The sequence below is a fragment of the Phalangium opilio genome, unplaced genomic scaffold (genome assembly GCF_054372755.1).
Source record: "Phalangium opilio isolate 3A_F unplaced genomic scaffold, DU_Popi_V2 ptg000061l_1, whole genome shotgun sequence".
NCBI classification, from domain to species: domain Eukaryota; kingdom Metazoa; phylum Arthropoda; class Arachnida; order Opiliones; family Phalangiidae; genus Phalangium; species Phalangium opilio.
In genome coordinates, this window is record NW_028324178.1 from 5,994,466 (window position 1) to 6,009,789 (window position 15,324).

At 34.9% G+C, this 15,324-nt stretch overlaps 1 protein-coding gene and 1 long non-coding RNA gene across 2 annotated transcripts; one reads left to right on the forward strand and one right to left on the reverse strand.

Moving 5' to 3' along the window:
* Window positions 1-8,446: 8,446 nt before the first annotated feature.
* On the reverse strand, window positions 8,447-11,728 carry LOC149664085 (uncharacterized). Its single transcript, XM_089841995.1, has 4 exons — window positions 11,722-11,728; window positions 10,216-10,908; window positions 8,876-10,129; window positions 8,447-8,766 (listed from the first exon to the last, which is right to left on the reverse strand). Exons 1-4 carry the CDS (start codon window positions 11,726-11,728, stop codon window positions 8,447-8,449), a joined length of 2,274 nt encoding a protein of 757 aa, XP_089698121.1.
* A 699-nt stretch (window positions 11,729-12,427) lies between these two features.
* On the forward strand, window positions 12,428-13,397 carry LOC149664086 (uncharacterized). The gene is made up of 3 exons (XR_016368447.1): window positions 12,428-12,547; window positions 12,610-12,790; window positions 12,913-13,397. It is a non-coding gene; the product is annotated as an uncharacterized LOC149664086 (long non-coding RNA).
* Window positions 13,398-15,324: the final 1,927 nt, after the last annotated feature.

Sequence of the window (15,324 nt, forward strand, 5' to 3'; positions counted from 1 at the left end):
TGTAATTTTTCAATTAATTTAGAGGGACTAGATCGATTAACAGTAAAATCAGTTGATTGAATTAAATACTGATTAAGGATTGAGTGGATAGAAATAACTAGAAAAAAATTTCAATATCTGAAACTTCAGTCAATTGATAAACCTCACACATATCGTTTGTTTTTTCGGCCTTGGTCCAAACCAAGACGTTTTTTTATAATATCTGTCACTTCAGTCTTAATGTAATTAAATTTTGAATAATTATGTTTGCTTTACCGTCATCCCATTGCACTCTAAAATATAACGGTGCATTCAAACACCATTTATGCTGTTTTTTCCGGTGCCAAAAAAGACATCATTTATGGTGTACTTTAACCCCATTTTTATGATCAATTGACGCCATTTTCTAATATTATTTGCAAGTATTAAGGAAATATTAGGCATTTATGCACCATTTACAGTGGTTTTAACATCTTTTTTAGGCAATCTGTTGAACTTCTAATATTACTTAGTTCAGAGCTGTGCTAATTAATTAGTAAGCTAATTGAATTTCTAATTAATTAGCAACATTTACTAATTGAAAATGGTAATTGAATTTTAATTACCTTAGTGCTAATGGAGAAGTAATTCTGATTAATTAATATGAATAGGAAAGGTAATTATCTAATTAAAATTTAATTCGATTTAGGATTAACTAATTAGCCAATTGGATTCTCAATTAATCTTTTAATTTAGTAGAAACTAAAAATCGAGGAATTTACTCTTGATTCATGTATTTGAATATGAAAACGGCCTTATTATATCGATGAGGAAACCTTAGTGCTACTCTAAATATTTCAGCTCCTCAAAACATGAGAGAATAATAGTAGAAATTTCTTAAATCGTAACTGTCCTATTTCGAAATTTCGACTGTTTTTCCTTCTCGAATTAATAGCAGTGCCCATGGATTTACTACTCAGAGTCCATTATAGGAACTGTGGCAAGAAAATGAAGAAATGAAACAAATTTTAACATGACGGAAGGCTCGAGGCTTGTCTCATTTTTCGTGAATAATTCACGGCTTCCGTACCCGTTTTTCAATGCCATTTAAACATTAAACTTTGCATTACCAAAATACTAGATACATGGGCACTTTTAAACTTTTATGTTTACCTATGGTTTCAATTTTTCCTTAATTAGACAAGTAATTAATTAGAAATTAGTAATTCTAATTAATTAGTTTGATAAATAAATGGCTAATTTCTAATTGAATTTAATTAATTTCTCAGTCTAATTGCTAATTGGCTAATTAATTAGTTCATAAATATTTACCTAATTGCTAATTCTAATTCAATTAGTAGTCAGCTAATTAGCACATCTCTGACTTAGTTAAATGGTGTTAAAAGTAGGGAAAAAGTACGCTACCTATGTCACATTATCAAACCAAGTGAAGTGAAAAACTGTGAAATAGTTGTTAAATATTTATTTTTTCCATATTTAGCACCACGTTTATGGTGTAAAACAAACCCGTTTATACACCATTTCAAGTCCCTGTTTACCCATTTAAAGACCCTATTTCCCCCGTTTTAAGGCCCTATTGACCCATTTAGGTCTGATTAATTTATAAAGATTGAGTGGTTATATAAAATGAGCAAAAATCCCATCTATTTTGTAAAACATTATGCAAAATTTATAGTTTAGAAGAATGAAATATTTTTAAGTCGCAGAAATGGACCGTTATAAAGCGATTCGCTTATTTTAATTTTTAAGTCAAATTACGTAACACTGTAACGAACTTAAACGAAGTTTGAACATAGAATGAGTTCCCAAAAATAATTTTCTAACGTAATATAGTGCCTATATTATTACATATTATTAAAAGCAAATATTTTTATTTTTAAACGCTGTCAACGATAAAACGTTTGTTATTATTATTATTTTTTTATTAAATTTGTAGCATTTATAGGATAAATACTTCTACTATTAAGAGGCACAATGCTTGAAATTTATATCTCAATGAAACGTAACCTAACTAACATATGCCTTACCTAACCCGACCTATAAAACAAGCAATATTTTCAACGTTTTTAGTTGAAGGACCTTGAAAAATAAACCATTTTTTTTGGAAAAGGCCCGCGTTGTTTAGTAATGACCTAATATTAAATAATAAAATTAAAATTTTTATGCCATGAAATAATTTCCAATAAGCAATAATTGAAAGCATGTATTTTTAAAAAATTGTGCATACAAAACTCAGAAAGGTTTTTAAGTGATGTTTTAAAAAGTAAAACATGCTCATTATTAAAACCAATCTGACTCCATTAGTTGTTGCCCAAAAGAGTTCATTTGGATAATTTTAACGGCATTAACTTATAATCGTGTTCATTCAGGATTGATATAGTAAGAAAGCCTTCAACGTGTACATACACAATAGGAAAGGTAGTGAAGTCCCACTGAACACGACTATAAATATTCCTGTAAATCAGGCGTATGGTCCTGAAATGGGGTGAACATGGGTTTGATATGAGATTAATAGGGGTTTTAATTTGGGACATAAAAATGGGGGTAAATATGGACTTGAAATGGGGGTAAATATGGACTTGAAATGGGGGTAAATATGGACTTGAAATGGGGGTAAATATGGACTTGAAATGGGGGTAAATATGGACTTGAAATGGGGGTAAATATGGACTTGAAATGGGGGTAAATATGGACTTGAAATGGGGGTAAATATGGACTTGAAATGGGGGTCAATATGGACTTGAAATGGGGGTAAATATGGACTTGAAATGGGGGTCAATATGGACTTGAAATGGGGGTAAATATGGACTTGAAATGGGGGTAAATATGGACTTGAAATGGGGGTAAATATGGACTTGAAATGGGCGTCAATATGGACTTGAAATGGGCGTCAATATGGACTTGAAATGGGCGTCAATATGGACTTGAAATGGGGGTCAATATGGACTTGAAATGGGGGTCAATATGGACTTGAAATGGGGGTCAATATGGACTTGAAATTGGGGTCAATATGGACTTGAAATGGGGGTCAATATGGACTTGAAATGGGGCCAATATGGACTTGAAATGGGGGTAAATATGGACTTGAAATGGGGGTCAATATGGACTTGAAATGGGGGTCAATATGGACTTGAAATGGGGGTCAATATGGACTTGAAATGGGGGTAAATATGGACTTGAAATGGGGGTAAATATGGACTTGAAATGGGGGTAAATATGGACTTGAAATGGGGGTAAATATGGACTTGAAAAGGGGGTAAATATGGACTTGAAATGGGGGTAAATATGGACTTGAAATGGGGGTAAATATGGACTTGAAATGGGCGTCAATATGGACTTGAAATGGGGGTAAATATGGACTTGAAATGGGCGTCAATATGGACTTGAAATGGGCGTCAATATGGACTTGAAATGGGCGTCAATATGAACTTGAAATGGGCGTCAATATGGACTTGAAATGGGGGTCAATATGGACTTGAAATGGGGGTCAATATGGACTTGAAATGGGGGTCAATATGGACTTGAAATGGGGGTCAATATGGACTTGAAATTGGGGTCAATATGGACTTGAAATGGGGGTCAATATGGACTTGAAATGGGGGTCAATATGGACTTGAAATGGGGGTAAATGTGGACTTGAAATGGGGGTAAATGTGGACTTGAAATGGGGGTAAATGTGGACTTGAAATGGGGGTAAATATGGACTTGAAATGGGGGTAAATATGGACTTGAAATGGGGGTAAATATGGACTTGAAATGGGGGTAAATATGGACTTGAAATGGGGGTAAATATGGACTTGAAATGGGGGTAAATATGGACTTGAAATGGGGGTAAATATGGACTTGAAATGGGGGTAAATATGGACTTGAAATGGGGGTAAATATGGACTTGAAATGGGGGTAAATATGGACTTGAAATGGGGGTAAATATGGACTTGAAATGGGGGTAAATATGGACTTGAAATGGGGGTAAATATGGACTTGAAATGGGGGTAAATATGGACTTGAAATGGGGGTAAATATGGACTTGAAATGGGGGTAAATATGGACTTGAAATGGGGGTAAATATGGACTTGAAATGGGGGTCAATATGGACTTGAAATTGGGGTCAATATGGACTTGAAATGGGGGTCAATATGGACTTGAAATGGGGCCAATATGGACTTGAAATGGGGGTAAATATGGACTTGAAATGGGGGTCAATATGGACTTGAAATGGGGGTCAATATGGACTTGAAATGGGGGTCAATATGGACTTGAAATGGGGGTAAATATGGACTTGAAATGGGGGTAAATATGGACTTGAAATGGGGGTAAATATGGACTTGAAATGGGGGTAAATATGGACTTGAAAAGGGGGTAAATATGGACTTGAAATGGGGGTAAATATGGACTTGAAATGGGCGTCAATATGGACTTGAAATGGGCGTCAATATGGACTTGAAATGGGGGTCAATATGGACTTGAAATTGGGGTCAATATGGACTTGAAATGGGGGTCAATATGGACTTGAAATGGGGGTCAATATGGACTTGAAATGGGGGTAAATGTGGACTTGAAATGGGGGTAAATGTGGACTTGAAATGGGGGTAAATGTGGACTTGAAATGGGGGTAAATATGGACTTGAAATGGGGGTAAATATGGACTTGAAATGGGGGTAAATATGGACTTGAAATGGGGGTAAATATGGACTTGAAATGGGGGTAAATATGGACTTGAAATGGGGGTAAATATGGACTTGAAATGGGGGTAAATATGGACTTGAAATGGGGGTAAATATGGACTTGAAATGGGGGTAAATATGGACTTGAAATGGGGGTAAATATGGACTTGAAATGGGGGTAAATATGGACTTGAAATGGGGGTAAATATGGACTTGAAATGGGGGTAAATATGGACTTGAAATGGGGGTAAATATGGACTTGAAATGGGGGTAAATATGGACTTGAAATGGGGGTAAATATGGACTTGAAATGGGGGTAAATATGGACTTGAAATGGGGGTAAATATGGACTTGAAATGGGGGTAAATATGGACTTGAAATGGGGGTAAATATGGATTTGAAATGGGGGTAAATATGGACTTGAAATGGGGGTAAATATGGACTTGAAATGGGGGTAAATATGGACTTGAAATGGGGGTAAATATGGACTTGAAATGGGGGTAAATATGGACTTGAAATGGGGTGTAAATATGGACTTGAAATGGGGGTAAATATGGACTTGAAATGGGGGTAAATATGGACTTGAAATGGGGGTAAATATGGACTTGAAATGGGGGTAAATATGGACTTGAAATGGGGGTAAATATGGACTTGAAATGGGGGTAAATATGGACTTGAAATGGGGGTAAATATGGACTTGAAATGGGGGTAAATATGGACTTGAAATGGGGGTAAATATGGACTTGAAATGGGGGTAAATATGGACTTGAAATGGGGGTAAATATGGACTTGAAATGGGGGTAAATATGGATTTGAAATGGGGGTAAATATGGACTTGAAATGGGGGTAAATATGGACTTGAAATGGGGGTAAATATGGACTTGAAATGGGGGTAAATATGGACTTGAAATGGGGGTAAATATGGACTTGAAATGGGGGTAAATATGGACTTGAAATGGGGTGTAAATATGGACTTGAAATGGGGTGTAAATATGGACTTGAAAGGGGTGTAAATATCGACTTGTAATGGGTGTAAATATCGACTTGAAATGGGTGTAAATATGGATTTGAAATAGGTGTAAATATGGATTTGAAATGGGTGTAAATATCGACTTGAATCCTCATTTAATTGTAAAGATTAAAGGAAAATTGAGACTGGGTGAAAGATAAGTTTAGTTTTAATTTTAATTAAATAAGGTATCCATGAATTGAACCGAAAAAATCGTGTTTTGGGTTAATTTCACCTTAATTTTATTTAAGTTTAAAGGTTTATCTCGATTAAGTTTAATTCAATTTAAAGGTATATCTCGATTAAGTTTAATTTAATTTAAAGGTATATCTCGATTAAGTTTAATTTAATTTAAAGGTATATCTCGATTAAGTTTAATTTAATTTAAAGGTATATCTCGATTAAGTTTAATTTAATTTAAAGGTATATCTCGATAAAGTTTAATTTAATTCAAAGGTATATCTCGATAAAGTTTAATTTAATTCAAAGGTATATCTCGATAAAGTTTAATTTAATTCAAAGGTATATCTCGATTAAGTTTAGTTTAAAGGTTTATCTCGATTAAGTTTAATTTAATTTAAAGGTTTATCTCGATTAAGTTTAATTTGAAGGTATATCTCGATTAAGTTTAATTTGAAGGTATATCTCGATTAAGTTTAATTTGAAGGTATATCTCGATTAAGTTTAATTTGAAGGTATATCTCGATTAAGTTTAATTTGAAGGTATATCTCGATTAATTTTAATTTAAAGGTATATCTCGATTAATTTTAATTTGAAGGTATATCTCGATTAAGTTTAATTTGAAGGTATATCTCGATTAAGTTTAATTTGAAGGTATATCTCGATTAAGTTTAATTTGTAGGTATATCTCGATTAAGTTTAATTTGTAGGTATATCTCGATTAAGTTTAATTTAAAGGTATATCTCGATTAAGTTAAATTTAAAGGTATTTCTCGATTAAGTTTAATTTAAAGGTATATCTCGATTAAGTTTAATTTAAAGGTATATCTCGATCTCGATTAAGTTAAATTTAAAGGTATATCTCGATCTCGATTAAGTTTAATTTAAAGGTATATCTTGATTAAGTTCAATTTAAAGGTATATCTTGATTAAGTTCAATTTAAAGGTATATCTCGATTAAGTTTAATTTAAAGGTTTTAGGCTTAATTGAGTTGAAATTAATGAAGGATTATGGTTTGGCAATATTGATTTAGCTTATAAATTGAGCTTGTTTAGATGAGTTTTTAATTAGTTCCAACACATAGCCCCGTGCTAAATTTGCGGTAACGTGAAGATTAACAATAAAATATGTTGTAACGGGGAGCCCGTTACAAGGGATCACTACAAAGTTTACAATGTTAATGAATGATGCGATTCCATAGTTTCGCTTAAATACCAGTAATTAAATCAAATACCTAAACAATTCATAGCAATTCCGACAAATAAACAAATGGCAATGAGGACTGTGGAAATAGCAAACGTAACCCTCTGTTTCCCACATGGTTACGTTGAAAAAATCTCCACATGTAATTTATTTGACTAATTAAATTACGTAAAGACGATGTTCTCGTGGATTAACCTGCACCACTGTTACTTATATTTCCGAATTAAACAATCCACTCTTGGTAACAAATAATTTATAAAACGAAATATCATATACGGAATGTTGCAACAGGAAAAAATTGTTTTAACGAATGATGTCGTCCTCTACATTGGTTGAGTTTCAGGAATTATACCACACACCTTCACAATTAGTAGCATTTTAGTGAGATTAACAAATAATAAAACCCTGTATACCTCAAAGGAATGCTGAATTAACTGCTATAGAAACAGTTATTGTAACGGTATTTTAATAATACTTCTAAAATAAAATAAAGATAAGTAATTCAAGTAGCAGCTCTTTTTCTACAACATACTGTTACTATCCTAAAGAGTAAAGATGAAGAAGCATCACTATTATTAAAATTATCAAAGTCTGTAAACCAAAACGTTGCAACATAACCTTCAGCTTAAAAACACGAGAGCGTAAGCCAAACTAGACGACACTGGAGGCTCGGAAGCTGGGTAAGTGTAACTGGGTTCTCCGAGTCCCGAGAATCAAGAATATATACAAATACAATACATAAGGAACCTAAGCCTTGGTCTTAAAGAACATCCAAAAACCAATATCTTATAATATAATGAAATCAATTACCTTTAGTTTTATACCTGGATTTCTTTATTAAACAAAATTTCGACCTGATAGCAAAGTGTTTCTTAGCAAGAGTGTTACAGAAAATTTATAAAATGAAATAAATATTTTGAGCCGGTAAAATACTAAACAAGCGTCGACAGCTCAAAACAAGTTCAACCATGGAGCCTTTATCTTTTTAAGATTCAGGCTCCATGGTTCAACTTCCACAGAATGAATCAAACTGAAAATGTCAACTTAACTTGTTATTAGGCACAAAGCTAGGCCCTCCCTTGTTCTCAATATGCTTGAAAATTGAAGAAATGGGTATCAGCGCGCTAACAGGTTAACCTGACGTTTAACTCAAAAGCCGTACTTCAGTAATTTACTAAAATTAACATACTTAGACTTAATTGTTTCTGATTAGACTAGCCGATCGCACACCCTGAATGCTTAATTGTTAAATTAAGAGTATTCCGAAAAGTAACTTCGCTCTAGTTTTTCAGTTAGAGGTGGTTAAATATCACGAAAAACCCCATGTTAATCTCCATAGGAAAATTGGTAAAAGCATGTGAATTTTGCTTTAACGTTACAAAAGAGTATCAAGTCATATCTACAAGGGCCTACCGGCCCTGTAGAATTGCTCGCGTTACCGCGCAGGTGGCTAAACAAATATAGGTTTTCTGCTCTTTGTTATTAACTTTCGCTATCAATGGTCCTGCAAAATCAATCCCAAGAATTGAGAAGGGTAGGGACTCTTCTATTCGGTCCTTTGGTAAGGGAGCGGTTGGCATTTCACCCAACTTAGCTCGGAATCTTTTACAAGTGACGCAATCTTTTTCTATTATCTTGGCCAATTGTCTTACTGCTGGAATCCAGTAACCTTCCCTGACTTGGGCGGCAATATCATTTATCCCCCCCGTGGAAAATTTGGGAATGGCTTCTGATAACAATAAATTTTGCTAGCCTTTGGTTTTTGGTCATAATAACGGGGTATTTCTCCGCGTAGGATAATGATGACTCTTCTAGTCGTCCGCCAGCACAAATTAAACCTGATTCGTTAAGGATTGGTCGTAGGGAAGCTATTTTGGAATTGGTATTAATTTCTTCCCCCATTTTTAATGATCTCAATTCAGGTCCAAACTCATCTAACTGAACTAACTTAATCCAAATCTTTTCTGATTTTATTAATTCTTCTGCGTTTATTAGTCCTGTTTCTTTTCTCAAGCCTTTGGCGTTGTTTATAAAACGGAAGAGGTAGGCGGTGATGCGCAAAACTTTATTTAGGTTGTGGTGATTGTTTAGGTCAATTAAATTTTGGACGCCATATTTTTCAGTTACTTTAACGGCTAAGGTAATTTTCCTCCATTCCTTCTCTATGGACTCTACATCTATATATGGTTGTGCGGTTTTGGGCCAATTTTCCTTTGGTTGTTTAAGCCAAGCTGGCCCTTGCCACCATAAACTACTGTTTTTCAAATCCCCTGCCTTTATCCCCCTGGTTGGTAAGTCTGCGGGGTTGCAAATTCCGGGGCAATGATACCAATTATCTTTTTGGGTTAATTTTTGTATTTCGGTGACGTGATTTGAAACAAATGGTTTCCATTGGTTGGTGTTACCGGTTACCCAGGCTAGAGCGATCATGGAGTCAGTCCAATAATTAATTGCAACTAACTTCTCTTGGAAAGTTTCTTTGACATTGTTTGTGAGCCGGGCGCCCAAAAGGCATCCCATCAACTCTAACCTTGGTAAACTGAGGTCTTTTAAAGGGGCTACGCGTGCTTTTGCGGTAATTAAGGTAACCCCAATTTGGTTATTTATGGTCTTGAACCTAACGTATACAAGTGTGGCGTAGGCTTTCATGCTGGAATCACAGAAACAATGGAGCTCTAATTCGGTGATTTCATCATTGGTTGTGTAGAAGTAGTGCCTAACAATTTGTATGTTTTCAATTAGGGATAGCTCGTTAACCCAAGTTTGAAATATCTGTTTAGTTTCATGGGGTAGCTCTTTATCCCAAGTCTCCTTTGATTGCCATAAAATTTGTAAGAGCATTTTCGCCCTGATTGTGTATGGTGACAAAAGGCCCAAGGGGTCAAAAATTTGAGCTACTAGGCTTAGGACTTGTCTTTTGGTAGCTTTTCCCGTTTTCCCGGCTTTTGCCAGTTTTGATAGGTCGAAGGTAAAATTGTCATTGTTTGGGTCCCACCTGACGCCTAGCACTTTGGATTCTACTATCTCTGTCTCTTGTTCAAACAACTTGTTTTTCTCTTCTTCATCATGGGAGGCCCACATTTTTCGCAATTCTAAAGAGTTTGTACACTATTTTCTCAATTTCATCCCAGCTCCTTTCACTAACTGGAAATTTCAGACCCCTGTTTTACATTTTTACCCCCGGTTGTGAGGTCATCTACATAAATATCGTTATTTACTATTTGCCTGACTATATCTGGAATTTCTTTGGTTTGTTGGGCGTGGTATTTGATGGTGCATGCCAACAAAAAAGGACTGGAGGTAACCCCGAAGGGAACACGTGTCATTCTAAGGACGTCATACTGGCCAGGAATAATATTGCCTTTGTCATCCTCCTGAACCCACAGAAAACGAACAGAATCTTTATCTGAGGCGTGAAGAGCCACCTGCAGAAAAGCTTTTTCGATATCTGCTATTATAGCTACTTGATTGTATCTAAATCTTAACAATAGGCTTAGTAGGTCAGGGTTCAAGTTTGGTCCAGGGAGAAGCCAATCGCTAAGGGAAGGTTTACCGTTCGCGTGCGATGACGCATCAAATACCACACATAGTTTTGTGGTTTTTACGTGGTCTCTTACCACCCCCTGGTGAGGAATGTAGTAGGTTCCTGCTATGGAAATTTTCGATTGCTCTATAGGAATCTTTTCTGCCACCCCCGTGTCCAACTGCTCTTGAATTACACCCTTGTATTTTTGATAGTAATCTGGGTCCTTTTGAAATCTTTTTTCTAAGCCTTGCCTTCTTTTTAGGGCAACTTGGTAATTGTCCGGTTGGCTAATTTGCCAGGGGAATTTGACGCTATAGCGTCCCTGTTCTGGGTCAAACTCTACATCTTCAAAGTATGTGGTTAAAGCCTTTTCTCAATATATTCATGGAGAAGTTTTTTTCAAATATTCTAGATGGATTTTTCTAAATATTCATGATAGATTTTTTCTTAGTTATCATGATTTATTTTTCTAAATTTTCATGATTAATTTTTCTAATTTTTCATGATTAAATTCTTGAAAATATTCATGATGAGATTCTTAAAAATGTTCATGATCAAATTTTCAAAAATATTCATGATTAAATTTTTGCAAACATTCATGATAAAATTCCTGGATATTTTCATTAGTGAATAAACGTAAATCGTAACATCATCTCCAACGTAGGCAGGCACTTGTTTACCGTGATTATACACTTTGGCGTGGCTGATGAATTAAGTGATTGCCATGCTGCAAGCTTAAAAAACAAGGCAGCCTACCTACTCGGAAATAAAATACAAAAGGTATTTATTTCTCGTTTCATGGAGCCCAGCCCCTATTATTATTATTATTATTATTATTATTATGATGTTGATGACTGTGTAATTTCCAGTGAACTACTTATATAGTTTTTTATATACACATTAAAAATCCATTTCATTCATTGTTTGAAGACTACTTTTTTAAATACAACGTTCTCTAATTAACCTTAGATTTAACAAAAAATATATGGCATTCTAAAATTTAAAGAGATAGTTGTCTAATTTCAAAAGTGGTGGAAAAATTAAACTTCCAGACAAAAGGAGAAGTATTCGAATATCAATATTTTCATGTCATTAGGACAAGTGAGTCTTTTTAATTTAAATAATATAATAATTCGAACCATTATCTTCGGAGATTACCATCCATTTCACAATGAGGATTAATATTGGCATCCTTCTTCAAGAATTTGTCGTTGTTACATTCTTCTCTAATTCATGTCATCGTGAATCTTCATTCCCGATTCTCCGCTACATTTCCATGGTAGACACGTCACCTATTCTGCAAACTGCGGCCGTATTCTGCAGAAAAGTTAAGCTCCTCCTTCTGCCCTTGGCTCGCTGGTTGGACCGTCAACCACTGCCCTTGGCCTTTTCATTGGCTATGTCTACCGATGACGTTCCATGCCTTGGCTCAGTGATTGGTGCAAATTCCGCGCAGACTCAGATGTAAACTATCAAATTTATACACCAAATTCAAAATGTTTTTTCATAAACTGACAAATGAGTTACCGGTTAAACACCGGTTTTAATGGTTGCTTCGGTAACGCTATGTGCTGAACGCACTTACAATAGACGACATTTCAACACTTTCTATCAACCTCCCGACGTTGATCAACGTGTCGAGTAAAGTGGTGAGTGTAATTTATGAAGGATTAATTAATTTATGAAGTATTCAACTAAACTCTTTCATTTTCCCCCTTAAAATCCGATTTAAATAAAAACACACCATTTAATTTATTTCTTTTATTATTTATTACTTATTCAGATTGTGTGGCAACTGTGATCACAGTATAGAAGTCACTGCAATAAAAAGGTGAGAGGGCTGAATGCTGATCGCCCGTGGTAACTGAATGGTTAAAGCCTTATTTGAGCACTTATCATGACCAAAATCGCAAGAGCAACTCCATGATTCGTTCATGCTCTTGTGGCATTAATAATTTCGCACTTATTATATTCTCATGGAATGGTGCGTTGATGAGCGAGATACACCCATACCCTTTAATCAATATTTATCCTTTCCTCTCTCAGACGAGGTATATCTTTCAACTGCGGACGAAAAAGCTTATCCAGAGAATGAGTGTCAAGCCATTTGCGCCTCGCAACTAACACTGGAAGTCGCGGAAGCGCCTTACAACTGCAAATCGACATAACTTATAAAACATAACCAGTAACCATATTTACACCTTCCCAATGAACAGTTACTTGAAAAGTAAGCATTTCAGTATGCAACAATTGGTATAATCACCTCTTTGTTTCTCATAATATAAATATGGTAAATCTGAAATAGGTCTAATGAATGACAATAGAATAGTTAAGTTATATTTAAAATAGGTATGTGGTCATGAAGACTTCGGAGGATGTAAATTGCAATCATGCAACAGAAAAAAGCAATGAACTCTTGACAGTCAGAAATATGTAAAATTTAATACACGTGGAAAATAAATTGCCGAATTTTTGGGTTTGAGAGCGTATCGGGACTGATTGGGTGCTGGCATGCTGGTTATAAATAATGTCATCTTGAGTACAGGCTAGACATCATCAACATAATTCTACTGTGAACAGATTAGAAACATGCCATTAACGGTTTTAAAGCATTAAAGGCAATAACAGACTTTTTCTTCTTTTTTAAACCCCTCCCCGGCTCCACTTAGCTCTATGAGGATGACAAGCACTATCCACACAGGCTCACAACCCCTTTTAATAACTGTCAATGATAACAAAAATCCAAATAATTTAAATAATGTTATGAAGTCTATCTAATAAATTATTCAATGCATGCATATAACCCATGCAATAAATTTAATTGGCTTATTAAATGAAGCGTCTACTAAATTACAATATAAGTTAACAGTAAACTAACACGTATGCGAGAAATAAATCATAAAATACACGTAAATAGCGCATGTAAGAAATTAAATGGATTAAACGTAAAAAAAATAACTATTTATAATGAGAGAATGAAACAAAGTACGTGTCAAATTGGATATTAAAGAAACTTTGGTGAAAATGAATTAATAGAATATCTACAATGAGTACTATAAAATAAGAAAGGAGAATACAATAATCAGAGAGAGTTCATGCTGTCATGAAGAAAGTGCATGCCAAATTGAGCATTGAAAATAATCGAAATACAGGGAGACGTTATTCAAACAACCTATCATGGCATTTAGAAAATCATCTACAGTAAAGTAGAACATGCTTCGCTTGAGCATGTCTTCAAAAAACAAAACTAGTAATTTTATTTTCAGGCTGCAATTTTTCACTTCGGTCATGATGTTGGCTTGAATACTCTCGGTTTCCAGTCTAAACCTTTTATTTTTAAACCTTAGATTTTCGTATTCATTCCTAGCCCTTTCATTTTCAGTCATTATTTGCCAAACAGACGCAAACATGAGTAGGGCATCCAAACATGCATTAGCGGAAGCTATGAGCGTTTCTTGCTTTTCTTACTAGGCAGCGACTAAGCTATAAGAAAGTTTAGCCCATTTATAAATGAAACAATAAAGGAAGGCCATGCATGCAGAAACAATAGCAAGGAATGATGGAAAAAAGAACAATGAAATGTTGAAGTGAAGAATAAAATTCAAAGGACACCGCAGTAACTCTTAATGGTTAACTGACTTTGCAGCAACCCTCTATCTCAAAAAAATGTCCAAATGAAATTTTCAGAAGGTGGACTATTATACCCTACGTCGAATAGAAACCATTCTTATGACCATTTCTGTGTTCTTCAGTGGAATTGGATGAGCACCATGTTCATGGAAGCAGAAGGCTCTTTGAGGAACCTTCAGCAAAAACTGGAGGAAGGCTATTCAAGAAGCTTGCACCCACCTGCAACAAAAAATTATGTTAATAGCATGGTTAATACATTACGAGAACGTACAAAATTTGCAATACGCAGAGCTTCACGTTCTTCTATAACAAGTGGAATATTGTTGAGGAATGCCTTTCATTGTCACCTCGGGAAAGGGTTCTCTGTCGGCGGTGGACATCATTTACCTGCTTTGTGATATGTTATCACATCTTTGTCCTCTCTTGGGCGTGTCACTGATGACCAACAAGGGTACAACCTTCAACTCATAGAGGGAATGTGGCGCCTTTTTCAGTTTTTTTAAACATGTTTCATTACTATGTATAATTCATTACAATAACTACAAATAAATCTTACCAATGTTAGAACATATAAATGTAATTACAACTTCAAAAGTTTAAGATAAATTACACAGGAATGAAACAATTACTGTTTCACCATTACCAATAAAACTACTGACACAAAAATCTGTGTGCCCTTCACGTTATGCCTTCATTACGCTTAGGTAGTTGTGATTCGATGTTATCAAAGCAACAACATGGAAACAGGGAAAGATTTGACGTTTAATACTTAATTCGACAATTACAATTGGTTTTTAATTTTTTATACAAATAGGCCTATGTCAAGCACATTATTTACGTGAAAATATATAACTTACTCAACGTTAAACGATGTTACCTTAACAAGCGGCTGTCTCAAATACGTTGACGTCATTTAAAATTAAAAAAGAGCAGACGGCACGAAATTACTATTCAGTTCATATGATAGGTGGCGTTAATAGCTTAAACGTTTCCGGTGAAAGGTTGCAGCACTGACCTTTGGCGACAAATTTACACTGTACACTGACCTTACACCAAAATTTGGTTCAACTTGAAACTCAAACTGAACTGAATTCAAAGGCTTATTTTTGCCGGTTGAACCTCCAATCACTG

Excerpts from the sequence above, each read along its gene's own strand:
- LOC149664085 (XM_089841995.1), bottom strand. Across the intron at positions 10,130-10,215 it reads AGATGACCTCACAACCGGGG|AATTGCGAAAAATGTGGGCC; the intron begins GTAAAAATGTAA and ends CAAACTCTTTAG. Across the intron at positions 8,767-8,875 it reads ACCAATCCTTAACGAATCAG|AAGCCATTCCCAAATTTTCC; the intron begins GTTTAATTTGTG and ends TATTGTTATCAG.